The sequence below is a fragment of the Vulpes lagopus genome, chromosome 10, assembly GCF_018345385.1.
Source record: "Vulpes lagopus strain Blue_001 chromosome 10, ASM1834538v1, whole genome shotgun sequence".
Taxonomy (NCBI): Eukaryota; Metazoa; Chordata; class Mammalia; order Carnivora; family Canidae; genus Vulpes; species Vulpes lagopus.
Genome location: NC_054833.1, coordinates 51,604,209 through 51,624,221, shown reverse-complemented (window position 1 = coordinate 51,624,221; position 20,013 = coordinate 51,604,209). Strand labels below are relative to the sequence as shown.

Sequence of the window (20,013 nt, the reverse complement as noted above, 5' to 3'; positions counted from 1 at the left end):
CTCCAGAAGCTCTAAGCATTATAAAACATAAGGGCACCGGCTGCCTCATTTGGCCCTGTGAGCTTTATTTCAAATGAACTCTGAAGTAGCAGTGATGGCTCTCTTAAAATAACACATAATAGTTTATGATACCAAATTAATAAGTATAACACCACACAATCAAAGAATTTATATATATATAATATATATATATACATATCCTGATGTATCTACTTGATTTCTACAGACCAAGAACATTAGATAACCTACTGCAGCTATATGAGGTCATACCACTTGTATGGCCATCAATATATCCTAGAGCTTTGTGGGACCAGACAACCAGGTTTGATTTTAGGATTTTAGGTTCACCAAGAGTGTTATCTCCATCCCATCCATTTCCAATCCTCCCAACCCCAAACTTACTTTCCACTCCTTTAAGGCACTTAAAATCAAGGGAGGTAGTTTTCAACTAATAATTTAATATAAGCTATTTAAAATACAGTCTGATTTGTTTAGTGGGAGAGACTCATGGCAGATTTTTGTGGCATTAGATTTTGATAAATGGAGAGAGGAAGAGAGAGATAAGTTGAGAAGAGGGACAACCAGACATAAATGTCCCTACTTCACAATTTTTCTCAATCTTAACTCATAACGTATCAGGGTTTAAACTACTACAAAACACCAGGGCAGAAACCTTGATATGCTCTACTTTGATATGCTCTCACTTTCATTTCTGTTAGTTACTCTGGAAGAATAAAATAATAAACTTTGTTACCTTAGGTTTTTAAAATATTTCCAGGCAGGCATATATTGATTTGATTTATAAGTCACATAAAGTACCTGAATACCTTATTTAATGGCCAAGAATTGCTGGTCTGATCACATTTTTACCCTTATACCTTATATATGGTTTTACCATAAAAATGGTAACATTTTATAGACCCATACTTGAAAGTTACTTACTAATATGTATGCTTTGAAAAATTATGATATCTCTTGGGGTAACTTGCAGTCAAATGTTTTTTCTAATTACATATCCAATGAAATTAGTAATTTCTTTCATTACTGTCATCAATAATGCCATTGATTAAGATGATATATCCCACTGCTATAATCAAAATAATTGGATATCTGTGAAAACTAGATATTTGAGACCTAGACTTTTCTCAACAGTCAAGAATGCAAGGCTAATGGTGGGAAATTACACTTAGAACTTAACTCAGTATTTGATTTCTTCCATCTTCCCCCAACTCCCATCCCTAAAACACAGCTGAATAAGGAGAAAACTGCCCAAGTGCTTAAAATACCAGCAGGCAGCAGCCTCACACACTAGACTTTGCACAGTTAGCTCCTTCCAAGCTGTGGATAAATCCCATCCATTCTCCTGCAGCCCAAAAGTTAGGTTCGTACTTTGCAAGCACACTTTGGAGAAAGAATTTAACTCAGAACAAAAGGAAAGGCTGGTTTTCTTTGAAACATGTTTAGAATGGCAGTACGTTTACGAGAGAGAGAGAGAGAGAGAGAGAGAGAGAGAGAGAGAGAGAAGGGAAGACTTCAGAGCTTGCAAACACTGTCAGGTCCACAAAGTGTTACTGATCTTTATATCAGGAGGAAACAATAAACTTTCTTCTCCAGCATCCACACTAAGGAACTCCCTCATATGTGTCTGAAGCATCAGAGGGAATTACAATAGTAGCTAAAATTTACTCTTTCCCTCAGTCTGTGTTCCATTACAACACAATTATCTCATCATTATCACTCCTTACAAGAAATGCCTTTAGAGGCAGATTCTTTTGTTATGGAGGTAAAAGACATTTTCACTACTTGTAGAAAATTTTTAAAAGACACAATGAGAGTAATTACAGCTACTCCGGATTTCTACTGAATGGCAGTTTTTAATTCAGAATCCAATGACAGAGCTATTTCTCTTCTGCCCCAGATAATCAATAGTAGATAGACAGATACACACATACATACATACATTTGTTACATAGACACATAAAAGTAAATACGTAAATATATAACATGCTCTTAAAATAAATTCATGTTTCTATCTGTAAATACCATACGGAAACCACATCTGAAACAATCTCTGCACCCTTTCCTTAGTGAAAAGCAAATAAATTCCTTAAATTAAAAATCAAATATTTCATAAGACAATGTTCAAAAATCAAGACATCTCTCATACACAAATTAAACCAACCACACAAGAAAAATGTGCAATTGGAAGACAGAGTAACCCTGCACTGGGAGAATTTGGTCAACAGACATTTAAACAAGATACTTGGTTTGTTGAGGTCTCCAGAAACTTAACTGAATTAAGATGACAGGCTTCTCGCTAGTATGGCGTCAGGTTCTCCTTAAATTTGCTGTTGGGATAATGCGAATTTTTCTTCCAAAAGTTCTTGCTTTCCCTTGAGAAGACTTTACTCAAGAAACAGTTTGGAAGAAAGATAAACTCTTTTTGAAGACTGGATCCTGAAATGTTTGCAACAGAATTCACAAGATAAAGGGGCTGGGGGAGATTTTAAGTATTCTTTCTTCCCATGTAACTAAGACATTGCCAATTTCTAGCACAGAAAAAGCCAACAACAAGTCTCTGTTTAATGAACTAGTGTTGAATTTTTTTTAATATAGTCTGATCATGTAGAAAAAACTTATTCCTTCCTCCTAGTACATCATGTAAACTTACTAGTATAGCAGATTGTAAGAGTACGTAAGGAAAACCCAATACAATTTCGTTTTCAACCTGCCGATTACTAGCCTCATTTTCTCCTCCATAGATCTTATGTTTTGGCTCATGACACAATAAAGTCAAGTATGCACAGTGCACATATAGTAAATATATGATTAAGGAAAAAATAATAAGGTGTAATAATTACTTACATCTGTATAATCTGCCTTATTTTGTTTTTGCTACTGCTACTGATTTTCATCCTAAAGTACGTTATTTATCAACTCATTTGTTTCTCACACATTTGCATGGTACAGTTAGAATAAATATTCTTAATTCACTCTGAATTTATTCATTTAACAAAGATTTATTGACTAGCTACTACTATGTGCCAGGCACTGGGAACCTGGGGATTTGCCAGTATATAAAATAGACAAAAATCTTTATTTGATGAAGTTGAGCAAAATTCATCCCAAGAAGGAAAACGAGAGAGCCAATAAGCTACATTTGATTGCGTATGCCCTGCCTGGCCTTGTTTTACCTTCCACATGGCCTTTCAACCGTGTGAATTACATTTGATATAACAATAAAGTAGTGTCCTATTCACTTGGCTCCCAATCCCTGGAGAGAACCTTCCATTAGTGACCTTTCCATCTGGGTCAAAAAGCTCTCACACTAAGCAAAGTCATATCAGACATGGCAAGGGTAGGAAAAGGGGTTATGTATATAAAATATATATCTCAAATTACCTTTAAAACTGAAAGAGAACACAGTAATACAGGCACAAATCAAAGAACAGTCCCTGCCACATGCTAATCAGCTTACAAAATCCTATCTTTAGTAGTATTAAAATCTGGCGTTTTCAGATCAGTAAAACAATCCATAAGTTCATATTCAGTAGAATACACAAATGAAAAAAGATACTTCATGATTTGAGTATAAAATTTCTGAGGGATGAATTAGTGACATTTCTGGCCTCATTTGACATCCCATCATCAGTGTAGCTACTAGAGTTAAAATATACCTAGAGAACTGCAAATAGTATGACAATTTAAATTCAACACTCATTAGGTATAAAAAATGACCGATCACTGAGTTATAAAATCAGGACGAGACTGTAATAAAGGAGGTGTAAGTAAAACCAAACACTGCCAGCTGCCTTTGCACCACACCATTCATGCACCATTGTTGCCCCTTGGGTAAAGGGAAAGCATCATCATGCTTAGCCAAGGAGCTCACAAATGTCACTAGATCAAGCCTATCCTTTCAGAAAGCCTATCTATCTCATCCATCTCCAACTTTTTTTTGACTATTATGTCACCTTCAAACCTGAGTCTCCACTTCTTTAATAAACTTTGATTTGGCCTCATCCGCGCTTCCAACTGTTTCTCTATTTTCACTTGTATTGCCAAAAGTCTTGGATGAGAAATTTATGCTTACAATATCCTTTGTTGACTCATCCTATATTCCCTCTTTAGGCAGGCTTCTATCTCAGAGGCAGGATGGACATCACTTTTCTAAAGCCCCCAGCAGAATCTTGGTCTGGGCTTGAAAGCACCATCCTTAAATTCTCATCATTTCACAAATATCCACCACTACAGCCCTTGTTCCCAGCTGCTCTCCAGCTACCTCCCACACCCGCAAGCAAACAAACAAAAAAGGCCCCTACATTCTTCTGGTTCTCTTTGTATAATGCTTCTCAATGCTGTTATTATCTGTGGCTCTCTCTCCTTCACTCAGGGAGCTTGTCAGTTTTCAAGATTTTAGCTACTACCTCCATCAGCCCTTACCAAAACCCAATCTCACAGCTCTCACTGTCCATTTAATAAGGAGATTGCCTACCATGTGACAGGCACCCAGTGTGCTGAGGCTGGTGATCCGGTACTGCCAAGTCCTCAAAGAACTCACACAACAGAGCCAACCATGTGCACCTAAATTCAAAAAATCCAAACCCCAGGTTATCATTATAGTTCTCCCAAATGCTACCTCCCCATTGCTGACTGTGGCACTTTAATTGGTTCTCAAACCCACTGTCCCAGGTTGGGCTCCCTGGAAAGCACACTCTGAGAAGATTAGCATTCAGAAAGCTTATTAGGGGGTTCTCCTGGAATCAATACCCCTGAAAGAGTATAGAAGGAGGCAGACGGGAAAGAGGAGGAATTGGACTGGGGGGCAGGTTCAGGGGAGGCCTCAGGTGACCCTGCACAGAGTTCTCTCTTCAGAGCTAGCTAAATGAGGACAAGATCAAGCTTTCCTAGCCCCTGCTCATTAGTCACTGGAATGGGGCATGACCATGAGCAAGGTAGCTTTCTTCAGTCCAGGCAATGCATGCCTGGGGACCGACAGTGGAGGGTGACTGTCAGCAGCATGGCTAGCATCTAGGGGAATAAGCCCTTCATTTCTAAAGGGGCATCTGGGTGCTGCATCAAAATATCTACCACACTCACAAAGGCTCAAAATACACAACACATTGGAGGGAACAGAGTTCGGAGACAAACACACCAAGATTCTAATCTTATCTCAGTCATTAACTGTGATCCTAGGCAAGTTACTCCACTTCTCTGAATCTGATGAGATTATTTTACAAATGCACAGACACACATTAGGAAAACCTAAATGCCTAACACACGTTAATTCCCCTTCTCCCACCCTGTAAGTTTTGTGGATTCTTTTAGACTCTGTTCTTTCTCTTCCAAGTGCTACGACTTCTTTCAAAATGACACTTGCTCATCCAGTCAATAAAGATCCTCCACGAATCACTCACCACCAGCCAGGACTATGGGAGGCACTGCAAAGACCACCTTGAACAGCCCTGAGAGCACCTCTGTCCTGACAGGGCTTACATTATACGTAGCACATATGCACACAGTAAATAGAGAGGATAACATCTGATGTGAGTATCCTGATGAAAATAAACAGGTTGCTGAGAGCCTTGGTAAGGGGGGGCTGCTGTCTATAGAGCCCGCAATCCCTTCAGAGACTAAAGCTGTAGGAAAAGCAAAACACCTTCACTGATGCTTCAGGGAGGCTCAATTCCAAACTAATCTTTTTCCTATCTCTTCCCCAAACGTCCCCTCTCTCCTAACCTTTTTTTTTTTTTTCAGGAACCCAGTACCACCCTAACAACATGCCTAATGTAGCACATACACAGTTCCCGTCGAAATCGCCTTTCCCTATAAGCCCCACAGCCCCTTCCTCAGGGCAGACTGGCAATTTTGAAGATCTTAGCCTGCTGCAGCCTCCTTGGCCCACAAAGCAATAAAGCTGTTGTTCGTCTCTATACCCAAACTCTGCCAGAGGTCAGAAAGGTAGGCTCTTTGATGCCTAGTAGACCATGCATGGTAAAGCATCACTCCAGCAGTACTGCTGGGAGGACCTAATTAAACAAAGTGTGTACAGCACTTAGCCTGGTGCCCGGTACATGGTAAGGGCTTGGTAAGTCAACACTATTATTACTGTCATCATCATCATCATCATCATCATCATCATCATCATTGTATTTCAGATGGTCTTTTTATTAATTTGTAAGAAACACAGAGAGAGAGACAGAGACATAGGCAGAGGGAGAAGCAGGTTCCTCACAGGGAGCCCAGTGTGGGACTTGATCCCCGACCCCAGGATCATACTCTGAGCCAAAGGCAGATGCTCAACTGCTGAGCCACCCAGGCGTCCCCAAATGGTCTTTTTACATACAAACCTTTCTTTTACTATAGCCTCTGCATATGCCAAATAAAGAAAAGCTGGTGTAGGATGGAAGGGAAAGACAGTGGGAGGGGCAGAAGTAACTCTTCTGTACATTATTTGGTAATTTTTTAAATGTCGGTTTTATGTTTTTTAAATCCAAAAGGACCATATCGAATTTCTGTCTAAATGTCCTACTTCATGCATGTTGTTGAACGCACATTGAGTGCACACTGAGTGAATCACTAAGTGCTCATTTGGTAAATAAATGCTCTCTGAATGAATGAATGTGAGAGTTAAGGGAATGCATGAATGAAATAGAGGCCAATGAGCTTGCGGTTGTGTTTTGGATTTCTAGGACAGAATTCCTGGAAGATTTCATAACCCTGAAAGGTTGCATACCCAAAGATGTTGAAAATATTTCCTACAAAAAGCACTAGAATGCTGAACAAGATACTCCTTATAACAAAAGGGAGTAGCTACAGATTTTGCCAAAAACTGGCTGAAGGTAACTGAAAGTATCAGGAGATGTGATCAACAATATGCAGATTGGTTAAATAGCTGATAAAAAGGGGTTGGAGAGGGCAGCCCGGGTGGCTCAGCAGTTTAATGCCACCTTCAGCTCAGGGCCAGATCCTGGAGACCCGGGATGGAGTCCCATGTCGGGCTCCTTTCATGGAGCCTGCTTCTCCCTCTGCCTGTGTCTCTGCCTCTCTCTCTCCCTCTCTGTGTGTCTGTCATGAATGAATAAATAAAATCTTTGAAAAATAAAAATTAAAAAATTAAAAAGGGGTTTGGAGAAAGGAGCTAACATTGATTATTTACTGTATTCAAAATACTATGCTATCATTATCCTTCTCATCTCCATAAACCAATAAATTAAGTATTACCTTCATTTTATCAGCACCATGCTCCAACCAACTGAGCTAACCAGCTACTTATTACCTTCATTTTATAGGTAAGAAACTGTGCCTTCTAGAGGCTTATCCAAGAATGACTGGAGTTCATGTCTGACTCAAAAACCTGTTCTTTTCTCAGAACATAGGGAGTAAAAGAATCGGACCAATGCCCTGGTCCTCAAAAAATCAGCAAAGCAGCACAATGAAGCCAGTCATAATAGTTAAACACAATGTCTTCACTTCACTATTCACATTTTATCACATATTTACCCTTAAGTAAGAGATTAATATTATTATATATGATTTCAAAATGGGAAACAGAGACGGAAGTTATTTCCCCAAAGTCAAATTAAAATAAAAATCAGAATGCAGCATGTTATTGAATTGTAGCTTCCCTGCACACACACATACACACACATACAGGCATTTTTCAAGAAAACAAAACAAGCACATCAGCCAAATGATACAGAGAACCCTAAAAGTTAAAACTTCTTTTAAAATCCACTCCTACTTTGCCTCCCTTTGCCTAAGAGACCCCACCCCACTGGATGGTGAGAACTTTGAGGCTACAAGAACTGTGGTTCTCTGGTGACTCCATATCAAAGAAATGTCCTGTTATGAAACATCTGGTTATCTAAGACATTCCACTTGCCACAATGTCCACACATCTACATGTAAAGTGGTCATTATAATGTACAATGATGACACTAAGGTACTGAGGCACTAAATCCTATAAGACAGGCTCTGGGACGATCAAAGACTAATTAATAAGAAAAAAATGCTTAACCCTTAAGAGTATTTTATTGAAATTCATCTATTCACAGATTGCTACTGCATATGTAACAGTTTACTTAGAATGTCTGGATCACCAAAAACTACCTGAAAAGATAAAAAAAATATCTGCTAGAAAAAGGAAGGAGGGAGGGAGGAAGGGGAAAGAGAGAAAGAGAAAGATGGAGAGGAGAGGAAAGGAAAGCAAAAGAAAAAAGAAAAGAAAAGGAAAGAAAAGAAGGAAGGAAGAAAATACTATTATCTCCAATATAATAGGAAACGTAATGGCAACCACCATTACTGTAATTTCCATAGGTTTTCATACTCAAGAAGCAATGTATCAAGTCTGAGAGGAGGAAACTTCATTGTATAGCAACTAGGAGCCCATAAACAAAGCAATGAATGATGTGACTGAATGTTCTTCTATTTTTCTTTTTTTTTTTTTTTGTTCTTCTATTTTTCAAGGATTAATTCTGACTCTGAAAACATCATGTAAGTTCCAATCAAGCAGATAGAACTGAGTTTCATAATCACTAACTTGTTATGAGTTATTGAATCTGGTGTTTTGGGGTTTTTTTTGGAGGAAGGAGGGAGGATGACCTGGAGGAGGACCAATCAGCTATTCTAACAGAATTAATTCAATAGCAAAAGCATAAGACCCAGATATAAGTTAAATAAGCTTGATATCCGATCTGCATCCAATACAGATGGTTAGAAATGACTTTGACTATCATAGCCTGCCCCACTTGACATTCTCCCTCATTATTTCCCAAGACAAAACCCTCCACTTCAATGATTGTCCCAAAACACCTCAAACTCAATCTGACATATAGGCCTTTTAATGTATAATGCATACCTTTGCCCCTTCGTACCTCCCAAGTCATACTCGTCATCTCAGTTTAGGCTACAAATTCATTATCTCCAACCCCAGCTAGGCCCTCAAAAATAACCAACAATACATCTACCTGATCCCAGGCAATTTTCTTCTCCATTCCTTAAATCAACAATTTCTAACTTTACCACTTTCCTAAGGATTCTATCCCTCCAAAGCCTAGTTTAAGTATATATATATATAATAAATATTTATTATTTATTTATTAGATAGTATTTATTTATATTAAATATTTATTATTTATTTATTATAATAAATAAAAGATATATCTTTTAAGACATTAACTTTAGAAAGAAAGAGACGAAGCACAACAGGAAGCGACAAGAAGGGGAAAGAATCTTAAGCAGACTCCCCGCTGAGTGCAAAGCCCAACATGGGATTCAATTTCATGATGCTGAGATCAGGACCTGAGATGAAATCAAAAGTCAAACACTGGGATCCCTGGGTGGCGCAGCGGTTTGGCGCCTGCCTTTAGCCCAGGGCGCAATCCTGGAGACCGAGGATCGAATCCCACATCGGGCTCCCGGTGCATGGAGCCTGCTTCTCCCTCTGCCTGTGTCTCTGCCTCTCTCTCTCTCTGTGACTATCATAAATAAATAAAAATTTAAAAAAAAAATTCAAAAGTCAAACACTTAACCAAGTGAGCCACCCAGGCACCCCCAGTGCCATTAGTATTCTATAGTGGTTACTGTAGGATAGGTATGTGGATGTAATGGTTTGTGAAGACTTTTATTTAGTATAATGTTTGATAGCATAAGAGTTCTTGAACAATTAAATAATAATGAATAAAATAGCGTAGTGGAGATACCATTTCTGTATCTTATAGAGATCCACATCTGTTTGACAGAAAATATACAAATGCCTATAAAGTGAGAGCACATATGCTCTCCCAAACAGTTACTGTGTTTATAGTCATGTAAGATAATTTAAGATAATCATACTAACTAAATGGAATAAAATCTATAGATTATTGTGAAGCTCCAATAGAACACACAATACAGAAGTGTTCCAAAAATATCAAGGCACTGTAAAATATGTTATATTTACACTTCTTTGTAATTCAGCTAAAACTACAAACAGAACAGTTAAAACAATCAACTAAAATATGGCAGCACAAAATTGTGGTAGCCTGCAAAGCACTACCAGATACACCACAAACGATACAAGGATTTATTCAACATTTATTCATTCTCGTAACATTTATTGGGTGCCTTTGTAAATCAGACTTTCTGCTAGACATGAACATACATAGATCTCTGTTTCAAAGAGGCAGAACAAACCAAAATCACATTACCACACAATAAGTCCTATTATAGAGATATGAGTGGTAACTTAGAATGCCACAGGGAAAATAATGCAGTGACAAGAAACAAGATGGATGCGTCTATTTGTCCGTCTGTGGTTGTGTATGCACAAAACTAATTAGAAGAACCAGTCTTTCCCAGTATTATGTTGGAGGGTTCATGCATGAAAAAGCATAGGCATAAAGCAACAAGAAATAGAAGCATGTTTTAGAATGTTTTTATTTCCTCCACTGGGCACAGCAGACTCACACATAACAAATACAGCACAGTTAAAGGAAAAGGAGTCAAGGTGACTTCAAGGACTTACAATTAAGAGACGCAGGATTTCCACACACACACACACACACAGCCTCCTCTCATGACAGACTGGTTCTAGAGTTCTCTACAAATGCAAATTTCTGCAAAGTTTGGATCACCATTTATTTGGAGAGTTCAACTAGACTCCTACCCAATTTAGCCCCTGAATGAGAGAGAAAGACTAATTGGCTACAGAGGTAGATATTAGCAACTATTATTGTATTTGTCATGTTTTGGTAGGGTTTGAAGGGGGGTTCTATATGTCTGCTATCTGAATGTCCTATCACTTCTTTTCTAGGGAAAAAAAAAATTTGGCATCCAGATCTGTTTCTCTCTCCCTTCACCTTTAAGAAAGAAAATGTATTGGCATACAAACAAGTCACTGCTCCAAAAGGAACCGGTAGGTGGAACATTTGAGAAATGCCATGTCAGTCTCATTCTGAAAACCAGACGCTAAAAGTAATGTCAAGTGGACCCTCAAAACAATCTTTCTCCTCCCTACTCCTCCCTTCTTCTCCCGTCTCCTCTACTGTCTCAAACATGAATATCTGTTTCTGGGGATGCCTGAGTGGCTCAGTGGTTGAGCATCTGCCTTTGGCTCAGGTCATGATCCCGGGATCCTGGGATCAAGTTCCACATCGGGCTCCAGGGGTGGGGGGACCCTGCTTCTCCCTCTGCAGTGTCTCTGCCTCTCTCTGTGTGTCTCTCATGAATAAATAAATAAAATCTTTAAAAAAAATACCTGTTTCTGAATTCTGAGGAAAGAGGCCACAGGACACTGAAGGCAATGACATGTGACCTACTGAACGTGAACTTAGGGAAGCTAACAAAGCATCCACAGGAAAAATGGGAAAAGAGTCATAAATAATCAAAACTATAAACAGTGAAATGTTGGATACCTTCTACAGCACAACCAACAAGATTATTCTGAACATTAATGATACCATATAAGATGTGGCTCAAGTCACCACCTTTATTCTGTCCCTGTTAGGGCAATAGGTGCCTGGGACATATTCACTGCCAAAGTAGTCACTTCCAGATTCAGTCTTTAAAAAAAAAAAAGAAGTCTGTAGAGCTCACTGAACCTAGATCAATGACCCTGAAGTCTTGAAGACCCTGAAGGTACAGAATTCAGTCTCCTTTAGGCACAACTTTGGTGTGCCTTTATCAGTCACCTGGAGCATGGTTTAAAATTTAGTCGTGGCCCCTCCCCAGAGCTACAAGCTAGACCTTCTGAGGAAAAGGCCCTGGATTCTGCATTTCTGTATCTTCCTTCAGGTATTTCTTATGTTCACCGAGGTTCAATAACCACTAGCTTAAAGGAAGATCTGTTTAATAAGCCTCAAATAAAGCCTGTACAAAGTGACTTCTCACTGTTCTATTTATAGGAATGTTCACTGTTTCTCCATTTCCCACCACAGCCCAACAAATCTCCAGGCTTCAGAGATATTTCCAGCTCCCTGACTTCCTAAATCACTCTAGTCTGGAATTTTCAATTTTATGAGGTGCTCTGAGCTCACAGCACATACTTCTAGGTCTCCGGATCCTGTCCCGAAGTGATATTTGAGAAGCAAGATTATGTCATTCCATCCCCTAACACTGCATTTTTGGCAACAGTAGCCCACTTGCTGACAAACATTTTTCTCTCATTTGGGAGAGAACTGTACAAAAAGTCTAAGCAGAAAATATAAGGAAAGCGGAGGAGAGTCCTCACATTTACCTAATTCCTTAAAATACACACGGGCCACTCAACATGCTGCAAGAGGAGGAAACTATTCTACCTGTGTCTTACGACACGACTGCATTCTGAAGTCTCACTTTAAATGGCAGATGTAAGTAAAACTCAAACAGGTTTGCATACTGGAAAGTACCTCTCACAGGCCGGGTACAAAATCTAAATATTTTGTTTTGATGGAACCAAATATAACACCACAAACATCAAATACAAAACAAATTATGTAATTGGACAATTAAACAAAGAACATCCATTCATTTATTCTGAGCATTTTATTGACCAGCCATCAGGTCCCAGGTACCGTGCTAAATATGGGATAAACATAAGAGTATCAAGGTAAGGGATGCCTGGGCAGCTCAGCAGTTGAGCATCTGCCTTCAGCCCAGGGTGTAATCCTGGAGTCCAGGGATTGAGTCCCACATCGGGCTCCCTGCATGGAGCCTGCTTCTCCCTCTGTCTCTCTATGTGTCTCTCATGAATAAGTAAATAAAATCTTAGAAAAAAAAAAGTATCAAGGTAAGAGTTAGAATTCAAAAAGAGGAACTTTAACTTTTGAGCTAAATCTCTAGCTCATGCATCAAATAAGGGCCTGCAGAGAAACTTCATCACCAGATAGCCCTAGCAAATATTCTCCCTGCTAGGTCAGTTAATTTTTTTTCTTCCTACATAGGTGTGAAATTCCAAGAGATCATTCTATCTTCTTGCTAACTCACAGCAAATGACATACATTCAGAGACAATGCATTTATTTTACTATCATATTCGATGAAATATGTATTTTTTTTTCAATTTTTACCTTCAGCTCCATTTGACAGAGGGAACAAGACAAAATAAAGGACAACGACAAGAGCCATGATGATAGCAGAGGGGAAACAGGTTACAGTGCTCTCCCCACACATCCCCAAGTATTTCAAGGTAGATAAATCAAATACTAAGACGAATATATAGTCACTTATCACCTCTGCCTATAAACTAATTACCCGATGGCATTTCCCATTGTCAAAATTCATCTTCAGAAAGAAGGCTTAACAATTGAACCAGTAGCCAAACTGGAATAGAGTGCTGTCCACAAAACACAAATGCCAGTAGCTGGGTAACTGTTGCACCTCTCAGTTGCCTAAACCCCTGAACACATGTACAACTAGTTTGAATCCAATGGATGGAGAATGCTTGAAATTCTCAGGCAAATAAATAAGCAGTTTCTCTGTCACCTCTTTTATTTTCTTTCTAATCTAAAAGTGATTTATTGTGAAATATCCAAATTCCACCAAATATATATGTGCTTCTATTTTTAGAGAATTTACAAGATTAGTTTTCATCTTGCCACACAGAATTCAGCAGTTTGCTGGAAATATTTGAATTTGCAATGATTACATATGCTTGTGCACACACAGGAGTCCTAGCCAGGGAGCCAAAATGGGACTCCAATTTTAATTTTTTAATGGATTGGTTGGGCAATGCCAACAAAATAAACTCCTGCTTATCACCTTTTTTTGTTTTGTTTTGTTTCTGACTACATGACATCAGTTTACCCTTAAACTCTTTCCATAAGGTTACTAGCAAGTAAATTATTGTAAAAAAAAAAAAAAAAAGAACAATTTTAGATCATTTAGAGACATTCAACTTTGGTTTAAATTAATGGATCTTTGTCTGAAACTAACATTTGATTGAGTTGAAAAGTTTCACAAAGAGTGCTCCTCTTTCACAACAAATCTAGAAGGTAGTTTTTATTCATATTCCACAAAATGTGAAACTAAGGCTCTGAGAAGGTAGGAGTTGCCTTTCCAGGGTTTCACACTTAGTAAGGAGCTCATAGAGGTATTGAAACCCACCACTGTCAAATTCCCAATCCTTCAGCCCCTCCATTTTGTTTCCTGATGATTAGGGATGAGGTAGAGAAAGGCACTAAATGGCCATTAAATTCCAGTTTTCAGATTATAGCATCTAGTTTCTACAAATACAAAAATATAGAACTTTTAGAATATCTTTTGTCTAACTTTTTAATTTTAATGAATGTGTTTCAGAACCTTGTTAGCCATGTTGAGCCCCAAATTATAAAAACTTCAAAAAGTTATGTAAATTGATGAAACATCCTATCTCACAAATACACTTTATTTTTCACTATTTACATGTTAGAACAAGGTCACATTCTAAGGGTTTTTTTCTAAGGGTTTATACATGTCAGAGAATGTTCGAGAATTCATTTTATTTAATATCAGGGGACGCTAAATACGTATTTTTTATGCCCTTCTACTTTTTCCTAAGCATGTATCAATATAAATTCTTTTCTACAAATGATGAAACAATTTTGGGGGCTTTTTTTGCTACTTGAATCCAGGCTTCTGTCACATTTTTTTCCTCGCTGTTCTCTCAGTTTCTTGGATTATTTTCCATCAGTAGGTTTCCTTGAACCCTTATGTGCAATACTTCAGATTTGTGACTTTTTTTTTGTCTGTCATTCTGCTGTCATAGCTTCTGAGGTCTTCAGAGCCACCCGCAATGCTGTTAACAGCCCATAGTTCTCTGACAAGTAAAGTAGGGAAGCCATGGCCTTAAATCGGTCTCCCGGAATATCTTCACTGACAGGCTAACATTAGGAAGCCCCAAACTAATAAGTAACAGGGGTCTAAGTGATAGGGTTCCCAGCAACTCCAATTTATAAGAACAAAATAGAAATAGATGAGTTACTCAATTCACCCCTGATGTAAAATCCCCAGCTGTTTCTCCATATGTGTTCCCAAGTAAATTATTTCAAAATAAATAATGTAATAAGCAATTTATGCATCTACATCCAGGTCTTTAGGTTTATTTTTATTGTTATGGCTGTGCCCTAGAGATTCACAGTAAACAAAATTATCCAAAATGAATGATAAATAAACTTCCCCAGGACAGCTCCAAGACAATTGGCGTTCTTTTGTTTTCCTTCAATATAGCTTCCTTAAAATAAAGGCTATAATTAAAGAAGTTCCATGAGGTCAAAGACTGGGAACGTTTTGTTTGGAATTTGTATTACCAGCACTTTACACAATACTTGCCACACAGTAGAGCCACAATTTTTTTTTTGTTAATAATTGCATCAAAAAATAATACCGTGGTGTCCCTATTTAAGGAAGTAATCTACTCTCTTCAAAGTTTTAGAACTCATAGGGCCTGCTTTTCTTTTATATGCCCTTATAAAGTTTATCAAAAACTTAAAAAATATGTCTTCATAGAATGCAAGAGCAGGGAGGGATCCTAAGTATAACACCTTGCAGCCAAGAAGGCTTCTAGAGAGTGAAAGTCATATGCACAGAAATATGTAGGTAGCTAGTCATCCAAGGCACAGGGAAGGAGAATCAGGTCCCCCGAATTCCAGAATTTTTTCGATTTCATCAATTCACATTACTTTTATCATTAAAATGGTGTGACGTATCTAAATGTGACTATCAAAATGTCAAAAACCTGAGTTTGGATTTTCCAATGATCAAACAACTAACTTAATTACTTGGCAATACTCATATTTATTAAATTCATTTCCTCCTGGCAGATTATTCTGAATAAAGAACCAACCTCCAGTGATTGAGATGACATTCCATGATGAGGCCAGTAGGAAAGCAGGAACTTCCACAGCAATGATGAGTGTAGGAATGGTTCCCAGCGCTCAAAACAGCTAGATATTCCCACCTCCAAATGCTCTGGTAACAATTATTCTTTATGAAATTATTTATTTAAAAAAGTCACTCGGCTCTAATGAAAGAGAATGGAAAAGACATCATTTGTCTCCCCAGGTGTTTTCAGAGAAGTTTAGAGTGCAAACCATGTAGGAAAACGAATCTGCTGAAACTTCCTGAAGCAAGGTTCTAGATAGGCAAATAAAAAAAACGGGAGTGGAGATTACAGAAATAAGCCACTGCTTTGAAATATAATCTTTCTGTTGTCTTTGTGTTACCAAGTCTATACGGTTTGCTACGGTTAGCAAATTTGTTTATACGTGCCTTATGAAGCTGAAAAGATTCACATCATATTTACCTGTATATTGTCAGCATGCTAGCTAATAGAGTTCTTATCCTTATCTTACCATAGCCATTATGTAGGTACATGCTTTTTATCCGTCAAACAACTAGCGTCATTCAAAATTGACTTATAAAGGTAAAAGCCAGAAACTAATTCCTCCCTCTTATTCTGGCAGTAAATATCTGGATTCAGATTATTTTATCCACCTCTCACACAAGCTGTTGAGAATAGTCTTCAGTGACAGTGGCATTACCAGAGGCACACGCCACAGAGATTTGTAAGTTCTGATTCGCAGGCAAAAAGAAAACTCCGATATTATAAAAACAAACCTTTCTTATAAAAATAAAAATAAAAACCTTTCCAAACTAGTCATTATCTTCAGGCAAATCACTGTATCAGAGACAAATCTGTTGTACTGAGGAATTACTACACTGCACAAATGTAGCTTGAAATACTAACACAAAACTACAGACGAGCAGGATTGCTGTCCTGCTTTTGTAAAGGTTTATAATCTCAACAATCTGCAACATCAAATAGTTTCTAAGATTATGCTTCTTGGAAATATTTGCAATAAAGAATAGCAAACAGTAGTCACCCCATTCTGACTTTTGTTACTAGGTTATCAATGGAACAAGTGGCAAAAGATAATGTGAAAGGGAAAATGCACAAAGCAAAGAAGATGCGTTAAATGAAAGAGAAGGTTGTTTTTCAACGCAAAGGCCACGGAAATATTTGTAGGAATGCCTGGTATTAATACTCTGTCCCTCAGGACCCCACTCTTTCTCAGATCCCACCTACCATCCACTGCAAGAGGACTTCAGAAACTGAAACTCCAGAGTGGTCAAATAAGATCAATGATATTCCCAATTCATTTTGGAAACTTTGAAAAACTAAGAAGAGTCCCAGGGGTGCTTAGGTAAAAGTTCTTCTGTCAGGAGTGGAAGCCCTGGGACCCAAGACCGGAATGAGAATAAACAGTGGATGGATGGAGGTTTGACACCGAATCTCCAGGATTCTGTCTGCGGTGGAGGGGATTCCTTCCAAACAGAGCTCATCGGCCAGAGAAAGACTGCAACAGAGGTCCGGCATCCCTGCCATCGGTAAAAATCAAGGGCAGCTGAGTAGCCTGAGCAGGAAGGAGGCAGAAGTGCTATGGGAAAATGTCTAGAACGTGGCGCAGTGTGAGGTACACCTGCAACTACTGATACACACATCCCGAGTGCCTACAAGTTTAGAGAGGGTTAGGAGGGCACCTAGTAACTCAAGACATTTATAAAGGAGTAAAAATACAGAAGGCGGCCACGACAAAAGGAGGGAGGAAGCACTGAAGAACCAGGGAAAAGGACCTGAAAGAGGAGGCAGGGGTGCGAGAAACAGCAGACAGTGTCAGAGGCAGACACCAGCTTTACGCAGAGAAGAAAGTTGAGCCAGTGGATGCTCAGGGAATAAGGAGGGGGGAGAGGGCTGGGGCGAAAACCGCAGAGTAGAGGCTGGAGGTTTGAAGGCAAGTCAAAAAAGTATCTGACAGCCAGTTCCTGAAGATTCTTGAGAAAGGGGATGCAACATAGGAGGCAGAGCGCCTGTGGAATTCCGAGAGGTCAGCGAAGGTCAGGCTGAGACCGAGAGAGCCTGGGAAACCAGAGCGGAAGAGGTTCCTGGAAGGGGCAGGGGCTCCTCGGGGCCCCGGAGATGCAAGACGGGGGCCCGCCAGGGGGCCGCGCAGACAGAACGCGGCGCCTGGGAAAGTTTGCGGGACGGAGAACAGGGGGGTGTGAAGCAGCCGGGGCCGCCGGGTGGCGGGTGGCGGGCGGCGGGGCGGGCCAGGCGCGCGGCTCGGGGGACGCCCCGGGCCGGGAATCGGGGCACCCGGAAGCCTCCGCCCGCCCGCTCGCCCGCCGCGCCCCGCCGCGCCCCGCCGCGCTCTGGCGCCCCCCTCCGGCCGCGCGCAGGCCCGGGGCTGCCCCGGGCTCGCCCCCCAGCGGCCGGCTCGCCGCGCACGCCCCCGCTCTCCCGGCGCCGCCGTCCCGATCCCCGCTCACCGAGGGCGCCGTCAGGCGGCTGATGCTCTCGCCCAGCGAGTCCAGGTTGACCCGCCTCCGGCGCTGCGCCCTCCTGGCCCCGGCCGTGGCGGCGGCGGCGGCGGCGGCGGCGGCGGCGGCGGCGGCGGAGGAGGAGGCGCAGGCGGCCGGGGCCGGGGCCGCGGCGGGGGCGACGGCGGCGGCGGCGGCGGCGGCGGCGGCGGCGGCGCGGGGCTCGGGCGGCCCCGGCGGGCTCCGGCTGCCGTTCCAGCAGAGCCTCGCCAGCGGGCACTCCCCCTCGTCCTCGGGGCTGGTCTCCAGGTAGTCGGAGCCCAGCGAGCTGAAGGACTCGGACGAGATCTTCCTCCGAGACATGCTGCGGGCGGCGCGGCGGCGGCGGCGGCGGCGGCCGAGGCGGCGGCGGGGACGCGGGCGGCGGGTCAGGCGCGTCGGGGCCGCGGGGCGCTGCGGCGGCGCCCGGCCGGGAGCGGGTCCCCGGAGCCGCGGAGCCCGCAGAGGCGGCTGCTCATGGCGGGAACTTGCGGCCCGGGCGCGGCGGCGGCGGCGGCGGCGGCGGCGGGGTGAGGCGAGGGGCCGCCGCCTCCGCTGCTGCTGCTCGCGCGGCGCCGCCTCTGCGCTCCTGGGGCCTCCGCTCGCGCCGGCGGGGAGGCTGCGAGTGCGCGACCGCGGGCGGCGGGCGGCGGGCGGCGGGCGGCGGGCCGGGAGGCTGAGCTTGTGCCGCCCGCGCGCTGCGCCCCCCTCCCCTCTGTCCGCCCGCCCCTCGCCGCCGCCTCCCTCCTTCTCCCCTCATCGGCGCCCCCACGCGCTCCCTCCGCCGGCATCACGTGTCGCCATCCTACTCATTGCGAGTCTCTGCCTCGCCTGTCGCCACGTTTCAGGAGCAGCGAGGACACTCGGGCGCCGTCCTCTGCGCGCCCCCCGTTGCCCCCGCCGCCGCCTCCGAGGCGGAGCGCGCGGTGGCTCGGATCGGGCCAAAGGGCCCCAGCGCCTCGCCCCGGCCCGCGACCGCGGGAGACGCAGCGGGGAGCCGGCGGGGGCGGGACCGCCCTCGGAACCTCGGGGACGCGGCTCTCCTCTCCCTGCCTTCCTCCGAGTTCACCGAAGTTCTGAGGCGCCCGGGAAAGGCCGGTCGGGGCAGCCCGCCCGGTGCCGAGCGCGCGTACCGGGGAAGGGCAGCGGCGACGCGTCTGCACGCAGCCTGCGGGCAGCTCGGGGCGGGGGCGCGGCTCAGGGTGGGCCTGGGTCGGGCCGCGTCGGCGCGGGGAGCCCAGGCCCGGGGGCGGCGCCCGAGGACGGCGTCCGCCGGGCGGGAGCCGCGTTGCCGCGCGTTGCCGCGTGCGCTCGTGCTGGACAGCGCCGCCTGCCACCTGCAGCCGCCGCCGGAGCGCGGGACCTGAGCCCGGCCGGGGAGCCCCGCGCAGCCTCGGACCGCCTCTCCTGCCCCGGCCCTGTCCGCCGGACACGCGGTCCGCTTGCACTTGGCTGCCAGTGCTGCTCCGAAACCTTAAGGAGAACGGACAGAAAGGCCCTTCAGAGCCCACCAACGGACTCGCCTCCAGCCTGCCGGTGCGGCTGCTTCATTCCCGAGCTTGCCTCGCGGCGAACCGGCAGCCGCTCTGCGCGCCCGGCCCCTCTGCGCCTGCTTCTTTAGCTCCAGAAAAGCCTCAGATCTGTTCTGACGTTAGGGGAAGGGATGGGCAGAAGCGGCGAGTGAGTGTCACCAAGCGAGGGGTCCCAGGCTGCGCTTCCC

At 43.1% G+C, this 20,013-nt stretch overlaps 1 protein-coding gene across 1 annotated transcript in view; it reads right to left on the bottom strand.

The window, feature by feature from the left end:
* Nucleotides 1–18,700, bottom strand: part of GUCY1A2 (guanylate cyclase 1 soluble subunit alpha 2) — a 330,262-nt gene extending 311,562 nt beyond the window's left edge. The window contains exon 1 of the mRNA XM_041770456.1: nt 18,264–18,700. Coding sequence (XP_041626390.1) covers nt 18,264–18,617 — 354 coding nt within the window. The 5' untranslated portion in view covers nt 18,618–18,700. The remainder of the gene's footprint in view (nt 1–18,263) is intronic.
* Nucleotides 18,701–20,013: the final 1,313 nt, after the last annotated feature.